At 37.2% G+C, this 27018-nt stretch overlaps 1 protein-coding gene across 1 annotated transcript; it reads left to right on the top strand.

Annotated features, from left to right (window-relative positions):
• The first annotated feature begins 2980 nt into the window (after positions 1-2980).
• On the top strand, positions 2981-27018 carry LOC4348547 (protein OPAQUE1). The gene is made up of 38 exons (XM_015757865.3): positions 2981-3250; positions 3408-3551; positions 8374-8519; positions 8590-8746; positions 9055-9113; positions 9469-9625; positions 10323-10472; positions 10569-10705; positions 11342-11488; positions 11556-11657; positions 12106-12163; positions 12254-12355; positions 13083-13120; positions 13194-13320; positions 13419-13592; positions 14471-14602; positions 14689-14798; positions 15966-16026; positions 16470-16647; positions 17157-17362; positions 18238-18357; positions 19000-19098; positions 19294-19515; positions 19865-19983; positions 20191-20281; positions 20374-20418; positions 20494-20577; positions 23416-23586; positions 23665-23814; positions 24268-24444; positions 24562-24699; positions 25454-25524; positions 25615-25714; positions 25786-25842; positions 25943-25999; positions 26110-26190; positions 26279-26361; positions 26457-27018. Exons 1-38 carry the CDS (start codon positions 3122-3124, stop codon positions 26596-26598), a joined length of 4521 nt encoding a protein of 1506 aa, XP_015613351.1. The 5' UTR covers positions 2981-3121; the 3' UTR covers positions 26599-27018.

Here is a 27018-nt window from a genome sequence, read left to right as displayed (position 1 = left end):
GAGAGACATACAATTTGTCAATTTGGTTTTGTTATTATACTCAGTGGTTTTCAGATGACCCACATGTTAGTGAGAGGGAATTGTACACTTCTAACACAATGGTAAATTGTCAAATATATCCTGTTTAAAATGCAAGAAATTCCAATTTCATATTAATTTTGAAGTGTTTCATGCAAATTTCTATTAGGACTGAACCAAACACCTTTGATGTACAAATAGCAATTTACCAACCGACAAACACATTTCACACAATCAACCTCTCACCTTGTTATGAACTTTGAGAATGATTTCAACTAACAAAACATATGTGGAATAATAACATTTACATGCACATAAATGACGATAACAAATTTTGTCTCCTTCGACTCTCAACTCAGATCTCCTGAGCCATGGACAACATATGTTGAAACTATGTAGTCACTCAAGCGGATGAACCCTCACTTAAATCTAGTACTCTAGTCAACCAGGCAATAAACCATCTGACCAAATTGAAGTACTCAAAGTGTAGAAAAAATTCACCAAGTTTTGTGAAATCTAACTACATTTGAACCTCCAATCGCCGATTTTATGAAGATCGGGTAAGAGCAACCGGACTGAACGAACTACACTTGTTTTTCTCCACTCCTTCACTGAACAAGGTAATCTCCACCATTTATCAAGAAATAAAATCAATCACTCATAAATATTGGACTTTTGGATTGTATTGGGTTATGAATAAAGATCCACGTGAAGATAATTTAGCCTCTCAATTTTTCCTAGAGACAAATAAAGAGTAAAATGCATGAAGGGTCAATAAACTTGTTTAGTTGTGTCATACATGTCATTCTACTTTTAAAATGCACATTTGGATCACTATTGTGAGTTAAGTGAGTCATTTGGATCTAACTACCTACATGAGTACACCTTGTACACATGGCATGTCACATAGGATTGGAAAAATTGCATATCAGAAAACTCCCTACGCATTGTGATTAAATTGACTCATACCAATTCCCTCAAAATTGCATAGTAGTTATCTGGAATGGTTAGTACGGATTGGTACATATCATGAGAGGAAACAGATTGCGCAGAGTGAGAGAAGACGTGATTTGCATCCTTGGCAAAGAGGCAATACACACTAGATACCTCTGTGTCAGTGTGTGTCCTGCCTCTCCGGCAAGGATGTAAATATGCAGATAATTTATCCGTATCTTAGCCTTGATGATTGCCTCTTGCAAATGTGCCATGTGCTGATTCCGGGATCTACTTATTGCATATGGTATGAGTCAATTTTTTTTCATTTTTACGAATTGGTATGAGTTGATTTAATCACAATGCATAGGGAGGGAACATGATTTTCGTCCCCTGTGGTGCATGACGTCCGATGCCCGTTAAGATTCGTGCCCAAAAGTTACCAAACTGTGTATCCCGTTGTATTCAATTCTTTAGTTTCTTTTCTGAGTGCACCGTATTTTCGATAGGATCATTTCAAGGTGGATGTCAAGTGTACTCTACACTAGTACATAGTCATAATGTGAAGTACAACTGCTGCTGCCGCGGGAGTATTATTGATCCTGCTCAAAGTGAGCTGCTAGTATCATTCTATCTCTTCATCCCTCCTCCAAATCCATGGTGTCACCCCATTCTTCCTCCAGCGCCCATTATCCTCTAGACGGCTCCGGCGACCGGACTTTAGTCCCATGGCTGAAGTGTGGTGTTCCCTGCATTCTTCCTCGAGGCCTCTCCCAAGATCCGTGAAGGATCCAAGCTCGCCGACATATCTCCCGGTAGCCTAAATGGCGAGGATAGGTCTAAAGAGGAAGAACATAACAAGATTAAAGGAAATAAAAAAGGGCACCTGATGGCAATATCGGTAGAATGAGAGGCATCAAGCACCTACGGGTGATGGAAATCGAATCTAGGGCATGCAATATACTGGACAAAAGCTCCATGAAGGTGGATGAACTCTCCATTTCTCCGAATGGAGTGGAGAAATTTTTGCCCCCAATGGAGAGTGAAGGGATGCTTCTGAGCTGGGCATTAGGAGTGGGGTGCTTTTCTATACTCTGCTACATGGCACGGCACGAGCCCGCTGCGTTCGAGGTGGTCCAGGGACTGTACCACACCATACAGTACACACTGTAGCATTCCATGTATACCAGAAATACCAATCCCGGTATTCCATTAAAGCATGACAGATTGGACAATACAACTCGAATCTCCGTGAATGATCCAACGGTGATGCCTGTAGGGGGATGTCCCCTTAGGGGATGATAACACTTTCGCCATAGGGAGTTCTCCGCATATTTTTAGATGCAACCTTTTCAATCCTTAATGACATATATACTATGTGTACAAGATATCTCGCGTGAATAGTTAGTAGTCATATTAATAAGTCAAATGTATATTTTAAGGATGTGACTACACAACTAATGGTAGCTGGTTTAGACAAACCAGCTACCACTTCATCTATGAGAGACACTGTCCACCTATACTTCAAATACAATTTTCTCTTAAACTACTCATCCGATCTACGATCCGATTACACCGTTGTGTTCGTAAGAATTAAATCTTTATAACAAGATCTTGCAAATATAATCATGTAAGATCTTGTTGTGAAGATTTAATTGTAACGAACACAATAGTGTAATCGGATGGTAGATCGGATAAGTAATTTAAAAGAAAACTTTATAAGAAGTAAGAAAAAGACATGCATGTTTAAGAGGAAAAAAAGTATAGGCATGCACGTGTGGTAGTACTTCTTTTCATAATTGGATGGTCTTTGGTTAACACTTAACCGAGAGGCTTATCGGTTTAGATTTTATGATATTTTAAAAGTAAAGTGAAAAACAAATTTAATAACCCTCCATGCATTTTAATTTTTTTTCTTAAAAAATGCGCCTGCGAAATTGCAAGGACTCCAATCCTCAACGGTCGGGCAGATCGCCACGCGTTGCGTTGCAGTGCGATTCCTCCCTCCCGCCATTTCCGTTGCTCCTTGCCCCCTTCCCTCCATCTCCACCGCTCCAGCGCTCCTCCCTCCAAATGAGCATCTCCATTCTACCACCCATTCGCGCCACCACCACCACCACGTCGTGGCTCCTCCTCCTCCTCCTCCTCGCCGCCGCCGCGGCCCGCCGCGATGCTCTTCCGCCCCGGCACCGCTGTGTGGGTGGAGCACCCGGACCATGCGTGGGCCGAGGCCGTGGTCACATCCCCCGCCTCCTCCTCGCCGTCCTCCGTTACTGTCACCCTCGCCGGCGGCGCCAAGGTAGCTAAAACATTGGCCTGGAGCGTGCTCCTGCATGCATGCTTGCTCTGATCGGCGTGAGCGGCGAGCCGCGGCTGTGTGCAGTCTATGTGTTTGATGATATGTCTGGCCGGGGCTGTGTGGTTTCTGGTATTGTTGTTGTTGTTGTTGTTGTCAGGCTGTGGTCGATGGGAAGAAAGTCCTGCCGAGGGACACGGAGGCCGACCTCGGGGGCGTCGACGACATGACCAAGCTGGTCTACCTCCACGAGCCTGGGGTGCTCTGCAATCTCGCTCGGCGGTATGGGTTCAATGAAATCTATGTAAGTATTGCCCTTTATACTCTCACTTTGCATGAAAACCATCATCGCGTCTTAGTAATCCTCTGTATCAGTAGCATGCGTGCGTGTTTGTGTGTGTGGGACAAGGATATTGTTCCTTTATTTTTTCGATAATGGAAGCTTCATTAAAAACTCAGTCAAATACACCAAGATGATACATTTCAACTGAGCCCACTCCCGGCCTCCGCATAAAATTCACATAGCCACACACAAAGAAAGACTTATGAAGACCCCTCTCACAAAACAGAAATATTAGTGGCTATCAATCCGTAGACTAGATTGCCAACCATGCTACCGGGTAAAAAACTCCTGTGCCACTTGGTCCAAACGTCGCGATACCACCACAATAGTATACTGAAGACCCGGTTTGTGGAGGATAGCCTAGGTGCGAAGCCACCGGGTGACTAAAGTAATAACCTGCAAAGGAGAAGACACCATCTTGTTATAAAAAATAACCCCATTTCTGCTTAGCCAAATAGACCAACAAAGAGCTGTTGCGCCCATCAAAACTAGATTTCTCATGTCTTTAGGAACACATGTAAACCAACGCCCAAACATATGAGTCATATTTTGAGGAGGTTGTAAGTTATAGGCCAAATGAATAACAGACCAAACCAAGCGAGTAAGATGACATTGGAAGAGCAAATGTTGAATGGTTTCGTTCTTATGACAGAAGCAACATTTCTTGCTACCTTTCCACTTTCGCTTAACTAGGTTATCCTTGGTTAGAGTTACGCCCCGTCGTAGGTACCATAGAAAAATCTTCACTTTGAGCGGTACCTTAATCTTCCAAATGCGTCTATTGATATTTGGGATACTCGTATGGACAAGAGCTAAATAAAGAGAATTGACTGAAAAGACCCCATTAGGAGTGAGATTCCAGCGAAATTCATCTTGCTCTTGTGTCAAAACCAAATCAGCTATGCGAGGCCATAAATTATGCCAAGCAGCTAATTTTGCTCCGGTTAAATCTCGTCTCCATGAAAAGCTTGGAGGATTGTTTTGAAAGATTTGTGAGATAGTCGAATGTTTGTGCCTAACAATGTTATAGAGACAAGGAAATTGATCTCTTAACGAGGCATTACCCAACCATTTATCCTCCCAAAATCTTATTTGAGAGCCGTCTCTAATACGAAAGGACCCAAACCTAAGAAAATCTTGTTTGACTTTCATAAGACTAGTCCAAAAATGAGAATCTCCCGCTTTCCAAAAGGTTTGAGATAGAGGTTGTGTTCCCAAATATTTATTACGTAGCATCTGTTGCCACATTCCGTCTGTGGTGAGCAATTTGTATAGCCACTTGCTAAGTAAAACTATGTTCTTTACCTCTAGATCGTGAATTCCAAGCCCACCTTGATCTTTGGGACGACGAATAATGTCCCACTTAGCGAGCCGATATTTTTTCTTATGTCCATCCCCTTGCCAATAGAACCTAGATCGAAAGTAGTCAAGTTTCTTACGTACCCCGCTAGGTATTGCAAGGAAAGACATCATATACATTGGGAGACTGCTGAGTACTGAGTTGATCAAAGTAAGTCGCCCTCCCAACAAGAGAAGTTTTCCTTTCCAACTACTCAATTTCTTTTCAAATCTTTCAACCACTTCTCTCCATTCCGCATTTCTTAACTTCCTATAATGGATCGGGATGCCAAGATATCGGAAAGGGAACTTGCCTACCTGGCAACCGAAGAGTTGGTTATATTGATCTCTATATTCAAGTGCTTCACCAAAGCAATACAGTTCGCTTTTATGAAAGTTAATCTTCAAGTCTAACAATTGCTCAAAAGCTAGAAGCACAGACTTCATATTTTGAGCTTTTTGTAGGTCATGATTCATAAAAAGCACCGTGTCATCGGCATATTGTAATATGGATAGCCCCCCATTAATCAAACGCGGTACAAGACCATCTACTTGCCCTTGTGCTTTGGCCCTATTTATCAAGGTGGCTAGCATGTCAGCAATAAAGTTGAAAAGGATTGCAGAGAGAGGATCTCCTTGCCGAAGGCCTTTTTTAGTTTGGAAAAAAGGCCCGACATCATCATTGACTTTAACTGCCACGCTTCCCCCAGATATGAAAGATTCGATCCAAGAAATCCACTTGGGCAAAAAGCCTTTCATCCGTAGAGTTTGTAGCAAAAAGGGCCATTTGACCTTGTCATAGGCCTTTTCAAAGTCAATTTTGAATATCACCCTGTTCAACTTTTTCCTGTGTAACTCATGTAGTGCTTCATGTATGATGACGACTCCATCTAGGATATTTCGCCCACGCATGAAGGCAGTTTGGGTTGGATTCACTAAATGGTCTGCATCAAGCTAATTCGGTTTGTGGCGACCTTAGTGAATAATTTATAACTGACATTCAACAAACATATAGGTCTATACTGTTGGATTCGATTTGCTTCTTCAACTTTCGGAATAAGAGTAATCACCCCAAAATTTAGCTCAAAAATTGGAAGACCGCCAGCATGGAATTCATTAAATAAATTCAGCAAATCTTGCTTGATGACTTCCCAAAATTTTTGGTAGAATTCAACTGGGAAACCATCTATACCAGGAGTTTTATTATGCTCCATTGCAAAGATTGCTTCCGTTATTTCTTTTTCCGAGAAAGGGGCAGTAAGAAAGTCATTTTCAGCTTGTGTAACTTGAGCCATATCATCAGTTATGCTCTCATCAAGCGAAACCGAATTTTCCTCAGGTGGTCAAAAGAGTTTTTTTTGTAAAAATTCGTAATGTACGTTTTCAAAGCATCAACCCCCTCAATTTTTCCTTCATCTTGGTCTAGAAAGAAGATCCTCTTCTTCCTATGTTTGCCGTTGGCAATCATGTTAAAATACTTCGTATTAATGTCCCCTAGGAGTACATCCGACACTTTTGAGCATTGGTACCATTTAATTTCCTCTTGGTGAAGTATGCTTGCAAGATTATCCCACGATTGATCAAGAAGATTTCTTTCTTGATCCGAAAGGAGACGAACCTCTGCAGCGATGTCTAGTGAGTCAATGGTCTGTTGTAAATGGGCTTTTTCCTATTTAAAAATTCCATTGGTATGAGCTAACCAACCTCGGCGTAAAGCGCTCGTCTTATTATTCCATCTTTGGACTGCATTCTGGCCCTTGACTGGCCTATTCCAAACTTCGGTAACACGTTCATGAAAATTGTCTCGCAGAAACCAGCTGAGTTCCAACTTGAACTGCTTAAGGTTTCCAGCGAAGGCCGCTTCCCCTGTGTCAAGCAATAGAGGCGTGTAATCTGACACCCCTCTATCTAGTGCATGGACCGAAACCAGGGGGTATTTAGATTCCCAATCTGTGGAAGTGAGAATCCTATCTAGCTTCTCATACGTCGGCGTAGGAAGCGAGTTTGCCCAAGTGAATTGCCTATCCGTTAGAGCAATTTCTCTTAAGTCAAAGCTATCAATCACAGCATTGAAAAGAAAAGGCCAACGAGCGTCAAATCGGTCATTGTTTTTTTTTCCGCACTACTTCTTAGAATGTTGAAATCCCGCCCTATTAGAGTGGGTAGATGATTTTGTTGGCATGTACGAACTAGCTCCGCTAAGAAACTGGATTTAAATCCATCTTGGGCCGGGCCATACACAGCCATCAAAATCCATTTAAAATTATCCTCCCTATTGTTGAGATGAAATTTAACAAAAAATTCCCCTTCAACAATTAAAGATAGATCCAAGACAGTCGCATTAATTCCAAGAAGTATACCTCTTTATCTTCCCTTAGGCGGGAGACAATGCCAGACAAAATCAGCACCTCCAGAGAGGTGATCTAAATTTGTCTTTGACATTTCACACTTTCTTGTCTCAAGCAACGCAATAAAGTCTAGCTTTTTTCTTTTAACAATCTCTGCCACATACCTATATTTAGCCAAGTCCGCAAGACCTCTACTATTCCAAAAAATACCCTTCACGAGGAAACCATTTTAGAGTTTTTTGGATTTTTGGGATGAGACTTCCACGATTTCCTTTTTGAAGATGATTTAGATTTTCTAGTGGAAACCAACAAGTCACAAATTTTGTTACATTGGTCCACATCATCCATATCAATCTCCGAAATATCTTTTACTAAGTGAGCGAGTAGGGTGCTGTCTATATCGTCGCCCTCGTCATCACTTGACATAAAAGGGTCCACATCATCCACAATATATCGTCGCCCTCGCAGTCTATATTGTTCCTTTATTGATCAGGGTAATCGTGTTATAATTTATATGTGGGTGCAAACAGCAAAGAATGAGTAGAGACCATCACAGTTCTAATTGTTATGGTGTGCCTTACCTGCTTCTGTGTAGGTTGTGTTGTGGCACACTTGATTCCATGGTTTTTACTCTAGTGAATAACATATTGAAATTGTTTCTTGGATTGCATGGGCATCTTACTCCTGTTGAAACCAGATTGATGCCTGCAATCACATAAGTGGAATTTCTGATGTGGAATCTTGTTTATGTTACTTGTTATATTCTACTTTGGATAATTACAGTGGTGGATTCAAAAAAATTTATGAGCTCGGGCAAACCTAACAAACAAATGAAGAATATACAAGTCTATATAGTACATAGATCATTTTAACATGAGCAATTGCTTTATAACTTTGTGTTAAGCACATCTGTTGATGTGGTGTTGCTTCATATGGCCTAGCAGTGAACTAAGCAATGTAATTAGCAAGCTAATTAAGTGTTAATCTATGGATGCATAGCTGCATGTGACAGGCGGAGCCCGGGCCATTGCCCGTGGTAGCCAGGCCCTGGCTCTGCCACTGGATAATTATACTGATGATTCTTTGTTATTTGGTAGACATACACGGGGCGTATTTTAATCGCAGTAAACCCCTTTGCGAAGCTACCTCATCTTTATGATATGCACATGATGGAGCAGTACAGAGGCGTGCAGTTTGGTGAATTGAGTCCACATGTTTTCGCTGTTACAGATGCATCATACAGGTATACATGGAAAGCCTGCATTGGGAATTTATGCTATAGAGTATGGAGTAACACTGTCTCCATTTTGTAGAGCTATGGTTAGTGAGGACCGCAGCCAGTCCATATTAGTCAGTGGAGAAAGTGGTGCTGGAAAAACAGAGACCACAAAGCTTATTATGCGATATCTTACTTTTGTTGGGGGCCGTTCAACAGGTGATATAAGATCTGTGGAGCAACAAGTTCTAGAAGTAAGTATTTCAGATCTGTCATGAAAAGCAATTCTGGAGACAATATAGCAGGGTTTTGGAAAACTAAGCGCTTTTGTGTAGTTAAAACTTTTGAACTCTGGAACATGTCTTAGAATCAGTGATACTGATACACCTTTTAGAATGCAATAAGGTGTCAAAAGTGGGGTGGGGATGAACTAATTTAAATTTCTGAAAAGCAGAGCCAGCCAACCAGGCTATAGGTGGTTTATCAAAACTAGTTTCCATCTGTATTTTTGTTCTAAACCAGTTATTACATTTCCATCTGTTTTTTTGTTATTCTAATGCAGTCAAATCCACTGTTGGAGGCATTTGGTAATGCACGGACGGTGAGGAATGATAACTCCAGGTGAGCTTTATTTAAGAATTTTCCCATTGTTAACAAATTTGTTTGACTGAGCTGTGCACCACAACTAAATATATGTACCCTCTTGTTTGGCTTGGAAAACTGAGATAACATTAGTTCTTAGTTGGGAAAAGTGCAATCAATACAGATGTGTTATCCCCCAGTAAAACAGAATGAAGAAATATAAGAGTGCTTATCACTAAACTCCACAGGGAGAAAGCTTTCTGTTGTATCATATCCAAAGGGATGAGGGGAAGGGTTGTAGACTTGCAGATTGGCATTGTGCCACTTGGTTCTGTACTATTTCGTTGTGTATACCCTCATGTTATCCTTATTTATTTATTTGATTTGATCGCAGTCGCTTTGGGAAATTTGTTGAGATTCAATTTGACAAATCAGGTAGAATATCGGGAGCTGCAGTTCGAACTTATCTTCTGGAAAGGTCTCGTGTTGTACAGATATCTGAGTCTGAAAGGAATTACCACTGTTTTTATCAACTTTGTGCATCTGGGCAGGTTTGTTTATACACTTGGAGTTTATTTTGGTGTTTTTTTTATATACTGTATTAATGTTGCCCATAATATGAAGCTGCAAATGTTGTTCTACAAATTCCATACCAGTACAATGAAATGCCAGAATTTTCCATAGCAGTTTTGTTCTTTTTTAATTGCCAATGTTTCCTGCACGTTATTAGTGTTGTACGCTGATGATTATACCATCATAGTTCAACTAAACCTCTTAAGGGGAATGAGAAAGGACATTGATGGCAAACTCAAAAGTCAAAACAAATTACGAAATAAAACTATGGTTGATGAATCACTTGAAAATAATGTGGTAATGCTGCCATTTTAATCTCAGTAGTTCCTAAAACCATATTACACTCTGTAAACTTTGGGTGCAATACTGTAAATAAAATTCCCTGGATTATCTCCTGATCAGTATATGTTGTAAACCGCATAGTGATAGCATGAGAATGGTTTGTTCTACATAATCATTCTGTGTCCACACTTCAGTGAAGTTTGGTATTACCATCAATTAGAAAGATTGAGACTATGCTGTTCCTTTCAGAAGTAATAGAATCTTCTATTCAGTTTAACATTCTTCCAGCACAAGCCTTTCTTGTATCAGTCCTCATCTCCACCTGTAATATATCACGCTGGAGAGTTATCTCATAAATGATGGCTTATGATTTGTGAATATTTGTGTCTCCAGGATGCAGATAAATACAAACTTGCTCACCCTAGGAACTTTAACTACCTAAATCAAAGCCATACATATGAGTTAGAAGGTGTCAACGAAGCAGAGGAATATTTGAAAACACGGAGAGCAATGGATATTGTTGGTATAAGTTTTTCTCACCAGGTTATTATTAATCTTATTCCTACTTGGCCAAGAAAGTTCAATTAGTTCTTTTTTTTTAACAAATACCTTGGACTCACAGCTTGCTTGCATTAACAGGAAGCCATATTCCGAACTGTTGCTGCTATCCTTCATCTAGGAAATATTGAATTTTCTCCTGGGAAAGAGTTTGATTCATCTGCTATCAAGGATGAAAAGTCTAAATTCCATCTCCAAATGGCTGCTGATTTGCTCATGTGAGTGTTTTGATCAGATCTATTCTGTCTTCTGGACCGACCGATGATGCCCATTCTTAGGCCAACTTGTGTAGTATTTGTTCCTTCAGTTCTTAATAGCTTTTGATATACCATTTGATAACCTGCTAAAAGACGTTTCCTGACCATGGCCTCTTTGAATCATAACCTGTATTTTCCTAGAATAGCCGAGATTCCAAGAATCAGTCCAGTTACCCTCACAAAAGATGACCTTTTCTACAAGTAGCAATCTTAATTGGTCTGTTTCAATAATCGTCGCCATAGTTCAAGAAGATGAAGAAATACCTGAAACTTCTGTTTTCTTCATAGTTGTCATTTGTTTTATTGTGTTCATCAAAAATTTCTTGTGCATTTGACCAATTCTGATAAGTAGTTCCTTACCAATATTTGCCCATGGGTCTACAAATAGTGTTAAAGCTCCAACTCTGTATGTACAGTATTGCTTCCCTATTCACTGCTTGACTCATCTGTACAGTAATGGATAGTCATGCTTAAAGTTTTAGCAGCTTGATTTTAATAATTTTTCATGAGGATTGCCTACAAATCTATTGAGAATTAGACATTACCAACAAAAGATGCGATGTACAGGAACCATTGTATTAATTGATTTTTTTGTAGGGTTGATGGAAGCCTTTTGCTTTCAACTCTGTGCTATCGCACAATTAAAACTCCTGAAGGAAACATCGTCAAGGCAGTTGACAGTTCTGCTGCTGCAATTAGTCGTGATGCTTTGGCAAAGACTGTATATGCTCAATTGTTTGATTGGTATATCCTTCTCTTGTCATATCCTGTTTTAGAATTTTGAATGATGCTTATATCTTTCTTATTGCAGGCTTGTTGACAATATTAATATGTCCATTGGACAAGACATGGAGTCGAGGGCACTAATTGGGGTATTAGATATCTATGGTTTTGAGTGTTTTAAATATAATAGGTCAGCTTTTAATTAATTCTTTGAAGCTAACAAAGTTATGTGTTATACTCATATTTGTGCCAACTAGACTTGAGGCAGATTAAACTGATTTTGAAGTTTTATATTTGTATTCATTTTCCTTTCCTTAAAGATCTGCGGGATTCAAAATAATACCATGTGCAAGCATATATGGCACACTTTTTTATAATATTATCTACCAACACAAGCAGAGCCAAATTGAACTACTAAATAAGCAGTGTACAAAACAAAACTGTAATGTGAGGATAAATTGTTAGAGGAATTCTAATGGAACCTTGATTAATATTATGAAATAGGACACATCTTATTGGTCTATCTTATTGGCTCTTTGTAGATTTAGTATTATTGGTAAAAATTGTATTTGTTGATAATGTTTTTATTTTCTATATATTGTCTTTGTGGAACCGCTAATGACCTTTCTTCTATGTAGTTTTGAGCAGCTGTGCATCAACTTTGCGAATGAAAAACTTCAACAGCACTTTAATAAGGTATGCTATGACCTCTCTCTCTCTCTCTCTCTCTCTCATGTGTGTGTGTGCGCGCACACATGATTTGAACTACTTTGTCTCCCTATTCAGCATGTTTTCAAGATGGAGCAAGAGGAATACAAAACAGAAGAAATCAATTGGAGCTACATTGAATTCGTTGATAATCAAGACATATTGGATCTCATTGAAAAGGTATAAACTTTTGCAAGACATGTGTGACATGTCTGTCAAATATGTTGCTTTGCAGAAGTGATAATTTGATATGCCATTATCAACTTGATTACATTCTAGAGTTATTTAATGGTTCGATAATACCTATATTGATGACAACACATGCCAGACGTAAAATAACTTGTTTATGATCTTGCAACATCATTGATGTACTGAATGATCTAGTAACTGCAACAGAGCATTGAAGTTGACCTTATGCACACTACACTCATTTCATGTATTTGATTGCACAACAATTTCTCTAATATTTTTATAACCCATAATTATGACTATATTAACACTTTGTTCTTTATACAATTATACTCTTCATTGAACTAAACTTTGAAAAGAAGGTTGGAAAAATATATACGATATTTCAGTTTTACTGTGTATGTAGCTGTGTGGTTGTGGAATGCAGTACCATGCCCTATTTATGTTTCTCTGTTGATGTGATCTTCCCTCAATTTGTTTCTAATGCTGTAACAACAAGAATACCATCGTATCTACAACAAATAACAGCAGTTACTTTTATCCATATAAACTAACCCTAAACATATTCTCAACTAATATTTCATGTGTCTATGAAGTGCATATTTAATTGTACTCTGATTTTGTTCTCTCATCAAATTTGCAGAAAATCTTTGTTGCTTATATCCTGTTTATTTCTGTTTGAATAATTTGGTTGTGCTAATGCTGTTCTACTGTGCAGAAACCAATTGGGATTGTTTCACTTCTGGATGAAGCATGGTGAGATGCCCACTTTAAATATTGTGCACTTATGAGTTCTACATTTTGATTTCTTTGTAGTCTTGTTACACAGCATGCTTGGAAAATCAACACATGAGACCTTTGCAATGAAGCTATTTCAGAATTTTAAAGCTCATCCGCGTCTGGAAAAGCCAAAGCTCTCAAAGACAGATTTTGCCCTCTCGCATTTTGCTGGAAAGGCATGTCCCGTGACCAGCATTTCTTGTAAGACATGCTTGGAGTTCCATTGCTTTTGAATGGGTTAGAACATGTGGGATTGACTTCCATATTGTTCCAGGTGATATACCAAACTGAGTTATTTTTGGAGAAGAACCGAGATTATGTAAATTTGGAGCATCAGAATCTTCTTTGTTCTTCCAAATGCTCATTCCTTTCTAGGCTCTTTGCTTTGCAACAAGATGACCCATCAAAATCATCTTATAAGTTTTCTTCTATAGCTTCTCGGTTTAAGGTACATTTTCCACTTTATGGTTTTTCTACTCTAACTTGATTACTTAAATTTGTTGTTATTTTCAATTTGTTCCTTTCTGTCTATTAGTGATCAACATCATAACAGGACAAGTGATGGCCTTATGTCTTGTTATCATTCCGTATGGTTCTTTGTCCTTGACTTTATCATATGTTTATTTACATATTTGGCCAAATATAGATAATCCACTTCAAAATTCTTGTATAATTTATTCACATCATAATTTGAAATGTTTAATTTTCTAACACACTCATGATTATTCTCTAACTTTCATGGTAATAAGGTGATTAATAAAGGGCCAGTATTGAAAAAAAACACAAAAGAAATCATATTTCAAAACAAATATTCCTTTTTAAATTCTGTAATCCAGGAAATAATTTTTTATGGCAACATTTCTTTGTGTGTGCATTAATGCACATGTGTGCTCAAGTGGAACTGACACTTAGATCATTGAATGTTTTAAATTAACAGATATATATTTATCTGCGAATTTCATTTTATTTTTTTTTCGCCGGGCCGGCAAAGATAACCGGCCAAGTTTTGCATTAAGAAGGAGAGAAAGTTTTACAGCAGCCCCTAAACCAGAAAAGGCTTAGGTTACAGAAAAAACTTCACAACAATAAAGACAACAAACAAGCACAGCTGCTAAAACCTCAGCAAATTAACCGCCAGCGATTGCGCTCAGTAGCCCAGCAGCCTTCCATGTTTCCCATTCGTCGACAATTGTGGCACAAAGGTGAACCGCTGAAGTAGCTCGTCCATCAAACACACGTGCATTCCTTTCCTTCCAGACTATCCATGTTACCAATTTCATTTTATTTGGTTTACTTATGATGTGGTCAGTTGTCTAATCTTCACAGCAACAACTCCAAGCGCTTATGGAAACACTCAGCTCAACAGAACCTCACTACATTCGTTGTGTAAAACCAAATTCTCTGAACTATCCTCAGAAATTCGAGAATGGAAGTGTACTACAGCAACTACGTAGTGGGGTTAGTACCATTAAACTTTACTCACATGCACTACTATGTCATGGTTTACGATTCAATTTAGTTACTTCCTTGGATTTTTTTTCTAGGGTGTGCTTGAGGCTATTAGAATAAGTCTTGCTGGTTATCCAACAAGGAGGACATATACCGAATTCATTGATCGCTTTGGACTTCTTGTTCCAGAACATATGGATGAAAGGTAATTTACTGGCTTTCTTAAGACTGAAGAGTACTTCTGAACTTCTTGACACTTCCCATCTTATCGCATAGTGTAATTTGCTTTCTTTGCAATGATTACATGAAATTCCCGGAATTGAGGGCACTAGATGTAGCCAAATCATTTCAACATCCCAGTTATAAATGAAGGAGCAAAAACCAGATAGTGATCTTTCATCAGGGAGAAATTGATTGCATTATTCAGTTTACATATCTACTCTGTTTATGTTGCATACCTAAATTTAGGTATTTGGATGAGCATCATGGTTAGGGAAGTTACGTGACTTATATGTGGCATGCTAGAATTCAAGATCGTTGTGATATTGTGCTAACTTTATGGCTAGTATGTTAGTGACAGTTAGATGGAAGCTTTTGTTTATGCTAAACGGTATATGCATTTTTTGTGGCTCATAATGTCTGCAACCCTCATTTATTAAGCCTTTTGCCTATATGTACAATATGTTGCACTTTGATCTTGATTGTTACATGAGAGTTGTTGACTTGCACATCCAGTTTCATACATTCATGCTAGATATTCAGAAAATATGAGAAATCAAAATGTTTTTGTTGGGGAATCTATCTGGAGGCAGTTCTTTTTGTGGAATTAGTCTAAACCAGATTTATATGTTGCATATTTAGTCCTTCTAGGCTGAAAAGGTGAGTTGTCAGTTGCCCTTGCATGCTGATGCCTGTACTTAGTTCTTCTGTAATTTTTTTTATAGGAACAATGCTTAGTAACTCCATTGTTATGAGAAAGTCTATGCAATGTCTCTCCAGGTGGCTTAACAAAGCTGACTTCACATCATGCATAGAAAAAGATGTTATTCTAATTAAACTCCCTTAGCTTGTATTCTTGCAAACCTTAGCCACATTCAAGTACTTGATTTTTGTGTCTAGTGTTTAATTAGACAACGGATGTGGTGGGCAAAATATTCTTTGGCCCCTGTGCCTCCTGTCATATGCAATGGCTTGCCGCACTTTTGGCACAAATATTGTGGCATGCAACCACATATATATTCAATGTGCTGTAACCTTTTGCTCTACCTGCACAAGAGGTGTCCCATACTTTAATTATGTCTGGGCTCGTGGGAAGATTTGTTTGTGCTTTATTATAGGTTGATGAACACAATGTTGTTTTTACCTGTTACAGGTTTGATGAGAAATCGCTGACAGAAAAAATACTAAGGCAATTACATCTTGAGAACTTTCAAGTACAGTATCCTAATTTTATTGAGGCTTTTAATATGAAAATTTCATTTGCGGATAAGTTCCTTTTTGCCTTAACTTTGCTTTGGTTGAGTATCCTCTGAGCATTCATATTGAACTAATCAGTCTTCCAGCTACCATTCTGAGGCAGCTATTATTTTTTCATTATTTTATTATTGCTTTGCCTGTTTTAGTTTTGGCTTTTATTGAAGAATTTAAGGATTTAGAGTTATATGTATGTGACTTTAATACTCAAATCATTAGTTGGAACTGATTATGAAGTTTAAAAACCATCAAGTACATTGCTCTTATAATGTACATCACTGGCAGAACCAGTCATAACAGTCGAAGAGGCGATTGTTTCATGCGCTGCATATAGATAATTTAATATAGTTATCAGTATTGAATTTGTAATCGACCTTTTTGCAAGACTGACTATATTCTTCAGCTTGGCAGAACAAAAGTTTTTCTCAGGGCTGGCCAGATTGCTGTTTTGGACTCCAAACGTACCGAGATTCTGGAAAAGGCTGCCAGGATAGTTCAGGGTCGCTTTCGAACCTTTGTTGCTTGCAAGGAGTTTCATTCTACTAAGAAAGCTTCTGTTTCTCTCCAAGCATATTGCCGAGGTAAAATATGATACACCGTTCGAGAAAAAAAATGATATACGGAATCTTCTGTTTCCCTTGATTTTTTTCACAGATGTGTTTTCTTATGTCATAACCTTTTCTTATGTCATAACCACTTACGTTCTTCATGAAAATTTTGTGGAGTTGGTTACTAGTGATTTCCTTTACACTTATATGGTCAGTCGTCCATAAATCAAATTCACATGATGCCTTATGTTTCCCTGAGGCAACTTGAATATTTTGACAAACATTTCTTGGGCTTCCAATGTTGTTTCCTGTGGAGTAAATATTAGGGTTCCATCACATAATAAATTCCTTAATTAGAAGTCTTACAGAACCATATTTAAAACATTTTTCCTCTCCAAAAAAGACCGATTTCCTTTTTTCTTATGTAAATGTTGAAGTATCCTGACAGATCTTTTTTCAATCATACTAACAGGGTTTGTGCACTATGAAAATCATCTACGATGCTTAAATAATGGCCTTTGACTTCAACTGTTGTTTCGCAGGGTGTTTGGCACGAAATTTGCTTGATGCTAAGAGACAGATAGCAGCAGCTGTTTCAGTAGAAAAGTATGCTCGGAGATGGTTCTGTCGGTGTGAATATTTGCATCTCCGTTCTTCAGCTCTTGTTATCCAGTCTGGTGTTCGCTATATGCTAGCAATCCAGAAATTGCTGCAATTGAAGAATAATAAAGCTGCTACCATTATCCAGGTCAGCATGATCTTTGAGCCTGTTGAACCAGATGAATCAAAGTACACTCACCTACTCAAAACCTATTTCTGTTTCTCTTGCACACTCACCTACTCAAAACCTATTTCTGTTTCTCTCGTACGCACGGAAATATCATTCACAATTAATTGATGTTCAGTGAGTATAAACAACTATGCTCGGTTTCTAAGTTTCTGAAGCCTTCAAAATTTTGTGGACACTGCATGTGCAGTATTTTTCCATATCACTAAAAAAGAATGACAATCACCTCAGGTGCACCAAGCATGTCAATACTGTCATAGTTTAGTATCTTCTGTCTAATCTTAACTTTATATTAACACCTAGGAGAAAATTAGCTTCATCTTCCGTTAGATTAAATTTGCTTTGTTTTCTCTCGAACACACAGAGGAACTGTGTATCATTACATTAATACAAGAAAAGGTCGTACAAAACACCATTAGATCACATTTGCTACAACTGTAAATTCATGCAAATCTATTGTAGTTCTTATTATTGTTCATTCTATTTCTGCTTCAACACCTTGTATGTTATCTGCTCTATTTTTTTCTTCGAAACAGGAAGTACGTGATGATTAAGCCTTGAAATTACTTAGTTTTGAGATAAATGAATTTCAATAGTTCTGCAAATAACAATTTTGGGATTAAAATTCTTCTTTGTTTATTGAACTCTTTATAAACCAAGGTTTTGAACATTTGATGATTGATTTTAACTTTCAGGTTACATAAGTTTCTCATTGCATTGAGAATGTTGCCCTTTCCCCTTTGAAGATCTCCATGATTATGCTATTGTTCTCTCTTCCTCTATTGCTTGTCTATGTATTTGATGTGTACTAACAATCCTGCCCATTTAACACATAGGCCTTGTGGAGAATGAAGAAGCTCTATGATTTCCATCGGCAATACCGACATGCAACAATTCTGATCCAGTGTTGTTGGAGACAGAAGCTTGCTAAAAGGGCATTTCGGAACCTTAAACAAGTATGAATTTTGATTGTTATCTAATCTCACATAAACCTTTGGTTATGTGGTTGGAAGTAGACCCCAACTTCAAATGATATCTGGAAGCTTGTTAAATTTCTTACACATATAAGATGTCCCAATTTTTTTTTGATAATTGGCTCATTAAGTAATGTTACTCATCAACAAAACCTGTTTTGCTAATTAATACCATCACTTATCATACCAAAGCAAACACATCCATAAAATTGTCACATTGGTAAATATGCTTATGGTTATGATTCATTGGTTAGTATGGCGATTTTTTCTTTTGATAATGGGTAAGCTCGCATTTAAATAGTATGAAGGTTTCTGATGGAAAATCATAACTGCATCTTCAGTGAGTGGGTCGCTAGAATATCCACAATTATTATAGTTGCTGTGAGCAAGTTTCTCTAGATAATAGATCTTGGCTAGACCTGACTTCTGATTTTCGATTTCTTTATGAGTTGGCTTCAGTTTGTTCATGCTTTTTGTTGACTCTTTTTTATAAAAAAGGTTCAGAGTATGCACCAGAATATTTATTCACATGTAGCATATACTGTTAAAACTATGTTCTACATTGGTGCTCTTAGTCCATATTGCCTAGTGGAAAATTTTTCAAGGACTGAACTTATTTTCAAGGCTGCATATGAGACTGGAGCTTTGCGTGAAGCAAAAGGGAAACTTGAGAGGAGCTTGGAAGATCTTACTTTGCGATTCACCCTAGAAAGGAGGCAGAGGGTATGCTTCTTTGTGAGACATATTTTTGTTAATTTATTCTCACTTAACACTTGGTGATTCCTGAAAAAATGTGGTAGCCTCTTTCTTAAAAAAAATGTGGTAGCTTGACAAGAAAAAAAAACACAATTGGTGATTGCTTATTACAAATTATTATTTTTTGATGATTGACAATTTTATTGTCATGTGTATGTCCAGGTAGCTGCAGAAGAGTCGAAGGCACTAGAAGTCTCTAAGCTTCTCAAAATCGTGGAATCATTAAAATGTGAGTTGGAGGCAGCCAATGAAGAAAAAATTAATGGTTGCAAGGAAGTTGCATCAATGCAACAACAGTTAGGGTTATCAATCAAGGATCAAGAACTTCTTCACAGCAATCTTGCTCAGATAGAAGAACTAAAGAGGGAAAATACTTTACTAAAGGTGTTTCCACCTCCTAGAACAGTTAAATTTATTTTATGTCCTTGTTTCAAGTTTTGAGCTCTAGTTACATTTTCAGTCCACTACTTCCAATTTTGAAGAATATACAATTTTCCTTTTAGATCCCAACAATTTCAGACCCATGACCTATGAATTTTACTTATCAATATTTCAATACGATGTTATTTAATTATTGTATATATATTTAGTGTTCAACTCATTGTCTCTGCTAGCTGAACAATGATATAACATAAGCATTCCTATTTACAATTCCAGGACTATTATTTTTCCCTTTCATATGTTGACTGAAATGTGATAGTTTTAACGGCGTTAAATCGTACATTTTATGCAGGGGAAGAATGCAGAAATGGAACAAGAGCTCTTGAAAGCCCAAAAATGCAGCCATGATAATATGGACAAGCTTCATGGCGTGGAAAGAAATTATCTGCATCTTCGGGACAACTTGAAAAAGTAAATTTCCCTCTTACAATAGTATATATATCCTAGGCTTCAGTGTTATTCGCAGGAGGTATTTTGCAAAAGTTCTGTTATTTTTTTATAGTCTGATAGTTACATGTTTTTCCTCAACGAGTATACAAAAGGATTTTTTTTCTTATTTTGACCATACTGTCATGCACAACTCTCATTTACTAAATAATTCACTTTTTGTTATGACAGCTTGGAGGATAAGATCTCAAATTTAGAAGATGAGAACCATTTATTGAGGCAGAAGGCCTTAAGCTTATCTCCTAGGCATAGCCGCACCATGGTACATGGACCTTATATTCTATTCAATTGAGGTATACTATATTCTGAGTCAAAAACTACAGTACTAATGAAGGTATTTATTTTTGTTGGTAGAGCCATCCTATTGGGTCTTCCCCATGCAGCCCAAAGTCATTGATTGTAAGATGCTCAAAACCTAACTCTCGTTAAAGATGTAGGGTCATCTCAGTTACTCTTATACAAATCTCCTTTCAGGAATCTTCACCTGTAAAGATCGTGCCTCTCCCGCACAACCCGACAGAGTTAAGAAGATCAAGAATGAACTCAGAAAGACATGAGGTAGACTCTGTTTTTCTCTCTGTTACGTCCCGAGGTCATGATGGGACAACCGCCGCTGGGAGGATAGGTAGTCGGTGTCGACTCCTGGAAAAGGGATGTAGACTTAGGTAGGGGAGAAGAACATTGGAGGGAGAGATTGGACTAATTGATATTTATTGCTTAATTCTAAATGAATACAATCCCATCCCTTATATATTGAAGCATGTTGTCACGGCCTGAGGCCATGATGGGATAACCACCGCCGGGAGATAGCCAGGCAGCGTCGGCTCCTGTAGAAGGGATGTAGACTTAGGTTGGAGAGAGGAACATTGGAGAAAGAGATTAGACTAATTGATATTCATTGCTTAATTCTAAATGAACTAGGAAGGTAGCCCACGCATTCGCGTGGGCATGCATCATAGACTGTGTTTGAGAAACTTATAAAGGTGAAATATTAACCGAAACATATAAGTAAACGGATGTGTAGCTTATGAAAAATTATAGCTGTTTCAACATTGATTGTTTCTCATCTATTTTAGTAGCTAAAAAATAAGGATGGATTCTAAATAATTTAAGCGAAAATGTATTATAAGATGTTTTGTTTTATCTTAGAATTTCGTTTGATGTTTTTATATTTTTTAAGACATAAGATGTTTTGTTTTATCTCAGAATTTATTTTGTTGTTTTTATATTTTTTAAAACATGACATGTCTCGACTTAAGGTTTTATTAAAATAGATCTAGTTGATGAAAATAATGAATCCATCAAGTTAAGTTGAATTGTTTTCTAATTTTTAAGACATGATACATGGTTACCTAAAAGTGCTATATGGATGTTTAATCAATTTTTGTTATGTAGATTGATTTAATATGATATAGTGCATATAGTCAAGTTTTTTGAAATATCGCATTCTTATATTGAGGTTTTTCAATTTCTTATTTTTCATGTTGTTTTATACTTATACTTTTTAATTTAAATAAAGTCATGAGTATGCAATTCTTATTTTATTTCATGAGATTGTACAACTAATTTAGTTATTTGTGTTTATTAACTGCTATGAGGTGATATGTCATATAATCAATATTGCCAGTTTGCGTCCTTCTTTACAACTTGATAGCATAGGTGTTTATCCAATCTTGGATAGTCAATTTCTTAAACAATGACCTTGCCAATAAATCTTGGCTCAGCGATTGGTGACTAATAGTTTATAAGTATAATTAATACGTAGATTTGAATGTGAAATACAATTGATCCATAAGGTAAGCCCTATATGGGTCTATATGGGTCAAGTACGCTACATCCATATGTCCATATTCATAGTCCTAGGTGGTGTCAAATCTCTATCTAGATTGCCTATTTTTGGACGATGGGAGTATTTAGTTACTTGTAAAAGATTGGTGTATATGTTCAAATGAAAACTTTTATTTTAATACATAAAATATGGGTAATATAAATCTTGAATTATATATTTAATTATAAATAAAAGAAATTCAAGTAAACTAAAAGTAGGTCGGATATAACTTAAAAAATTTAATTATTTAGTTTTCTAATTATTAATTATTTTGATAAATGAGTTAACATTTAGAATACCAAAGAATTGAATAAGAGACAGAGAGGAAGAGAGAGCCGAAGGGGAGAGTACGTATGCATATAATTATAATAATTTTTTTATCAGTTATAGTGTTTTAGCTGCTATTACTTTATTAACTAAAAATAAAATAAAATTTTTAATGATCTATTAAAATCTATCTTTTTTAACTCATCTATACCTACAATATATTCATAGTTGATATTAAAAATATGAACACTACAAATCATTTTTTTGTAAGTAGCACACTACAAATCTAAAAATCTAATAATGTTATTTTGACTTTTTGTTGTGTTAGAATGGGGGTCTAATTTTTTTAATATTACTCAATGTCATGTTCATTTTACTTTTATTATATCTATTTTTTTTATCAAGTTTTGTACGGTGATAAAATATATATCACTATTTTTTATAATTCTATAATTTTTTAAGTGACACGAAAAAGTCGGATGATGTAGCCTTAATTAATGTGACATATTTCTTCTCAAAGTTGAATTAAAGTGGATATGAGTTTTTAAATGTAAAATAGTCAACGAGCGGATCATATATTAGTTTTATGATTAAGATGTTATATTTGTTTAATTGTTTAACAATAGCATTTTTGTTTTTTCTAAAAGCGTGAAAATAGGAAAAGAAATAGGTAATAAAGTGGGGGACATAATTGAGAGGGGAAGTAGACGTAAGAAACGTACGTATATACGTACGTCATGCCAACAGGCCCAGGTGGGCCCAGATATGAGAAGACGATTTTTTTTCAAAGATAAATCTAATGGCTACAAATAATGGGTCCACCAAATTTAATGAAAATTAACGGTTAGCTTTATTTTTAAGATTTTCTTTAGTGCCACGTGACAGCTTAGGAGTGTTTATAGGATGCCACATGACGGTTTAGGAACGTTTGTAGGAAGTTTAATGGACTTTTAGTACATAATAGATAGATATACATAATAGATAGATAGATACAGTCCCATCCCCTATATAGAGATGGTAGGACTTTGACCCGAAGTAACTAACTTGATACGATCTATCTTATCTCATAATCCTATCTTATCACATAACCTGATGCTACAGTACCTGTGGTACTGTTCACTCGCCAGGAATCAGGTCCATGGGCCTTGGCCTCTCGGCCCAATGCCTACGACACTCTCTCCCTAAAGAAAACTGACAGCATGTGTTCTTATCTTCAGAAAATTATATACAACTTCTGTGTAGCTTCAGCGATGGATTATTTTTGTACCAAGTCGGTAATCACGTTGAGTGATTCCTTTCAGGAGTACCATGAACTTCTACAGCGGTGCATCAAGGATGATATGGGATTCAAGAAGGGAAAACCAGTCGCTGCATGTGTCATTTACAAATGTCTTCTCCATTGGGGAGTATTCGAGGCTGAAAGAACAACTATTTTCGACTTCATAATTCAGAACATCAATACAGTTCTGAAGGTTGGCATCCTATTTTATACCCTTAACTGCTTACATTACATGACCATGGTTTACTGGCCTTAACGTTTTGTTCTTCAGACAGAAAATGAGAATGATATTCTGCCTTACTGGCTAGCCAATGCATCTGCCCTTTTATGTCTGTTGCAAAGAAACTTACGGTCAAAAGGATTCATCGCGGCGCCTTCTAGATCTTCTTCAGATCCTCACTTATGTGAAAAGGCAAATGATGTCAGTTCCAACCCTCAAGCTTAATTATCAGCTTTTCAGTTTATACATATTTTCCGTTGTTCATGATAAGATTTTCATTATCTAAAACAAATTTTCGCAACTGCATTATTTCCTGTATTGCGCAAGTATTTTTCCAAAATATATATCTGTCCCTGCTGTTATATATCAGGGCTCATTGAGTGGCTAGCAGGTAGCTGTTTACCCATTAAATTAATTCTGACCAATAGTAACTATGAGGCATTTAATCCTCGTATAAAAGTATATATAAAACTATAAAATTACGGAAATACAATAGCATGTTAAATAAGAAAAATGTAAAGACAAGATAGCTGAAACCAGATGGTTTCCGGAATACATGGAACTGGTATTTCTAAAAAGAAAATTTATTTACCAGATAAATTGCTACCCATATATCTGAAATTATTGTTTATCATGTCTAAACTTTTTTTACAGGCTCTCAGACCACCTTTGAAAGCTTTTGGACAACGGAATAGCATGTCGCATATAGATGCTAAATACCCAGCTATGTTGTTTAAGCAACAACTAACTGCTTCCTTGGAGAAGATATTTGGCTTAATCCGTGACAATCTTAAGAAAGAGATATCACCTCTTTTGAGCCTCTGCATTCAAGTAAGCAATTTTTTTAGCTAATATTTTCTTTAGCAAAGTCATTGATGGCATATGTACATTCAACCTATTCATATTCAAAACTAAGTTCAACTGTTGTATGACACTGATAAAATAAAGGCACCAAAACTTGCTCGAGGAGGCAGTGGAAGGAGGTCGAGATCGCCTGATGTGACCTTGCAGCAACCAATAAGTGCTCACTGGGATCGGATTATAAAATTTTTGGACTCATTGATGGACAGGCTGCATAAAAACTTTGTGAGTTTTTCATGCACCGTTTGATGTTCTTACTCCAAATACGCAGTACCTTTTTTTAAATCAAATTCCATCCTGATTAACTAGCATTTTATCTGTAGAAAAGTCATGCAGATGTACCTCTGAACTTTCTCTTATCCTTTCTGTAGAAGTGTGCCCTTGCATTTGATGACTAGTTTTAGGTGAATGATAATGGGGTCGTATATGTTTTTTATATACTACCCAGACCATTCAGTTTTTCGGAATCATGTTATGTAGTTTGGTATGTTATGCCATTCACTGGTACAACAGCTGGAGGATGCTCTGGTGAAATTCTTTGTTTCTACTTAGGGCAAGTACTATGGGCATCAAAGCACAATCTACTAGGTACCACATAAGCTTAAATAGTGAGGTGGAGGAGAGATAAGATGAGAGAGATAAGGAGCCACCTCTTATGCAAGAGGCAACCACTACACAAAATTCAAGACAAAAGGAGAGAGAGGAAGAGTAGATTGGGCAAACAAATATTGGGGCTAGTGTATTAGAATTAGTATAGATGTAATATATTGTACATGTTACCTCTACATTTATTAGTTGATGATATGGTTAAGATTAGATGCAACATTCACCTCTTTTATAAAACATGCCCTTATCAGCTTATTTTACTTCTGTCCATTGTTCCTAGTTTTTAGTAATTTTTGGTGGGGTCCTTGTAGTTGTTTGTCTTTATGACCTTAGAGCCCTTAAAAATCTTATATATCAATGTTCCATTGTTCAGGTGCCTTCTTTTTTCATTCGCAAGCTAGTAACTCAAGTTTTCTCCTTCATAAATGTACAATTGTTCAATAGGTCAGTCTGATTCATGCATGCCAACTACTATTTCAGTAAGGCTGCTGGTCAACAAAATATTGATTTAGTTTCCTCCTTTTCATGTCTAAGCTTGCTCCTACGACGGGAGTGTTGCACATTTTCAAATGGAGAATATGTGAAAACTGGGCTCTGTGTACTGGAGAAATGGATTCTGGATGCTACAGAAGAGGTTTGTTGCAGCTGTAGCTCTTGTTTCGTTGCTGATGATGAATATAGCATCTAATCTTTTCTACTTTGTAGCATGCAGGTGCAGCTTGGGATGAGCTAAAGTACATCAGAGAGGCGGTTGAATTTCTGGTAATATCTAGTATATATCATGTTTACGTAGCTAGAGGTTGCCATTAATTATTACCACGCCACCTTACCTTCTGTTAATAATATTTACTGGAAATTGCAGATTATTGCACAGAAAAGCAAAAGGACTCTTGAGCAGATTAAGAAAAATATTTGTCCGGTATAGACAACTTACAATAGCAGAATTTTCTCTACTATACAATTTATACTTCACATAGAATTTATTTTCCTCACACGGCGCACTTATTTTGTTTTACGGATATCTGTCAGGCGTTAAGTGTGAGGCAGATATATCGTCTATGTACGATGTACTGGGATGACAAATATGGTACCCACAGTGTATCAGCCGAGGCATGTTCTCATCTCCTCTTGAGCTGTGAACTGTGATCTATGGCCATGTTCTTTCTTTCGGCTAACTTGTGGATTTCTTTAATTGCAGGTTGTTGCCAAAATGAGGGACATGGTGAGCAGCGATGCACAAAATCCAGTGTCAAATTCATTTCTCTTGGATGACGACTTGAGGTTAGTGCCCCCAAAATGTCCATGAGCTTTGATTGCATACGTTTATCTGACCTGTACATTCATCATCCTTCCTATCTAACCTCTGCAAATTGCAGCATTCCTTTCACGACAGAGGAGATAGCAGAGGAAGTACCGGACATAGACATGTCAAACATCGAGATGCCCTCATCACTTCGTCATGTACACTCTGCTCAGTTCCTGATGCAGCACCTTCAGACAACGTACCCGCTAAGATGAATTTGCCTAGGCGTGTTATCTGATAGGCGATAAGGATGATCCAATTGCTTAGTTAGAGAGGAATTTTAAGTCAGTAATCATCATGTGGTTTGCCTAGATTTTTCTCAGTATGACTCGGTGATCCACTTAAAATGGCGCATTGCTTTGTTGCCATGCCTAGCACAAACCTAAAATTGCAGAATCTAAGGATAAAAATGTGAAGTCTTTAACATGGTGACATTTTTCGTACCAATCCATACTCATGTGCGCAAGTTCTTAACTTCTCTAGTTACTAACAAATCATTATTGTAAGTGTTCAATTATTGTTTAGTTGCTGCAATCAAGGACTAATTTGTAAACTGAAGACTTTACATGTTTGACTCGTTGACCTGTACGTCTTCATCCCAATTCCAGTTGGAATGGATCGTTTTTGTAGTGTTT

This window comes from Oryza sativa, chromosome 10 (assembly GCF_034140825.1).
Source record: "Oryza sativa Japonica Group chromosome 10, ASM3414082v1".
NCBI classification, from domain to species: Eukaryota; Viridiplantae; Streptophyta; class Magnoliopsida; order Poales; family Poaceae; genus Oryza; species Oryza sativa.
This window is presented reverse-complemented; position numbering and strand designations above follow the sequence as displayed.